At 39.4% G+C, this 1,560-nt stretch overlaps 1 protein-coding gene across 2 annotated transcripts in view; it reads right to left on the minus strand.

Moving 5' to 3' along the window:
* The window catches only part of LOC107566001 (pre-mRNA-processing factor 6), a 25,798-nt gene that overhangs the window by 7,514 nt on the left and 16,724 nt on the right, over positions 1–1,560 (minus strand). For both annotated transcript variants that reach the window (XM_016251348.1, XM_016251349.1), the window contains exons 10-12: positions 1,193–1,311; positions 863–1,081; positions 499–621 (exon numbers count right to left, since the gene is read on the minus strand). In XM_016251348.1, the coding sequence (XP_016106834.1) occupies positions 499–621; positions 863–1,081; positions 1,193–1,311 (461 nt within the window). The remainder of the gene's footprint in view (positions 1–498; positions 622–862; positions 1,082–1,192; positions 1,312–1,560) is intronic.

The following is a 1,560-nucleotide window of genomic DNA, read 5'->3' on the forward strand; positions in this document are numbered from 1 at the left end:
TAAAGGTTTAAGAGTTATTGTTAAAAATCCCTATGGGGAAAAAAAAAGAATGTAGTTTTTACTTCCGGAATCTGACTATAATATATATCTATAATATAAATCTGGGTAATATAGCCAAACTAATGTTAAAAAGATAAGAAATTAAAGGGATAGCTCACCCAAAAATGAAAATTCTGTCATAATTTACTCAACCTCATGCTGTTCCAAACCTGTGTGAGTTTCTTTCTTCTGCAGAACACAAAATATGATATTTTGAAGAATGTTGGGAAGCAAACAGTTGCTGGTAGCCAACAATCTTCAAAATACTTTTTATATGGGTGTGCGTTTAACAGAAGAAAGAAATTCATGTATTTTCATTTTTGGTAAAACTACCCCTTTAAATCTTCTACTATAACTTGTTATTCTCATGAATAAATGATCAGAAATGTCTGTAATAAACAAACACGTGGTGCTGAATGAAAGCAGAATGTGGGTGCGTAAAGGTGAGAGGATGTTTACACTGTCTGCGTCCTCCATCCATGTGTGCTTGCAGTCTTCCTCTTCAATGCCAATCCCAATCACAGCTCTGATCACAGCCTGACAAGTGGCCACGCTGCCAGCCTTATCACACTCCTCTGCATCCTGAGACAGACATCAGCTTTAAATGAACACATCCTGATATTTGTTCTCTCATATATCTGGCAATGCAGCTTAACCGAGAAACCTAATCCTGTCCTGACTGGAATCTCTGTCTTTGCATATATGCATTTTTCAGTTTTTTAAAGTCTAATTTAAAAAAGAAACTAGAAACCATTTAAAAACAGCTACACTGAATGACACTGAGCCATCTGAGCTCTTAAACATAAACACTGAGATGTTAGACCTGAATCCATTGTTCGCGGTTTATCTCCACGCCGTTGGCCCTGAGGGAGGTGATGGCTCTGTCGATGATCTTCTCCACCATCTGTGTGTTGCCGTTGGCCTCCTCCAGCTTGGCAGCTGTGATCCAGATATGGCGGTCAGTGGGAATGTTTTCACGGGCCTTGTTCAGAACACGACGAGCATTCTCATAGGTTTCTAAACGGGCCAGAGCCAGCCAGAGCTACGGAAGACAAGGACAACACTGTCAGAGCAGTCTGATTTATGGCCCGTAAAGAGGTTTATGGGTTCTGGCTGATTAAGACTGTGTGTGTGTGTGTGTGTGTGTGTGTACCTCAACACTGGTAGGACAGCACTCGACTGCTCTGCTCAACATAATCCTTGCGTCCTCTGGCTCCTCCAGCTCAACAGCTATCTTCCACAAACGCACTGACTTCGACACATTCTCCAGAGCTGTGAAGACATGTAGATATTGGGAAAAAAGGCAGTATACAGACAAGAGCTACTGAATGATTAAACAAAAAGTAGCAAACATCACATTGCTCATTTTTGGGATTATTAGAATAATCTCGCTAAATAATAACCCTAAATAGTAACCCTTCTGATTTAGCTTTTTTCCCCTGCAATTTGGTTTCACAACACGACTTTGATTTGGTGGACAAAAAAAAAAAAAAAAAAAAAAAAATAAATAAAAATAAACAT

This window comes from Sinocyclocheilus grahami, unplaced genomic scaffold, assembly GCF_001515645.1.
Source record: "Sinocyclocheilus grahami isolate Dianchi unplaced genomic scaffold, SAMN03320097.WGS_v1.1 scaffold1039.1, whole genome shotgun sequence".
NCBI classification, from domain to species: domain Eukaryota; kingdom Metazoa; phylum Chordata; class Actinopteri; order Cypriniformes; family Cyprinidae; genus Sinocyclocheilus; species Sinocyclocheilus grahami.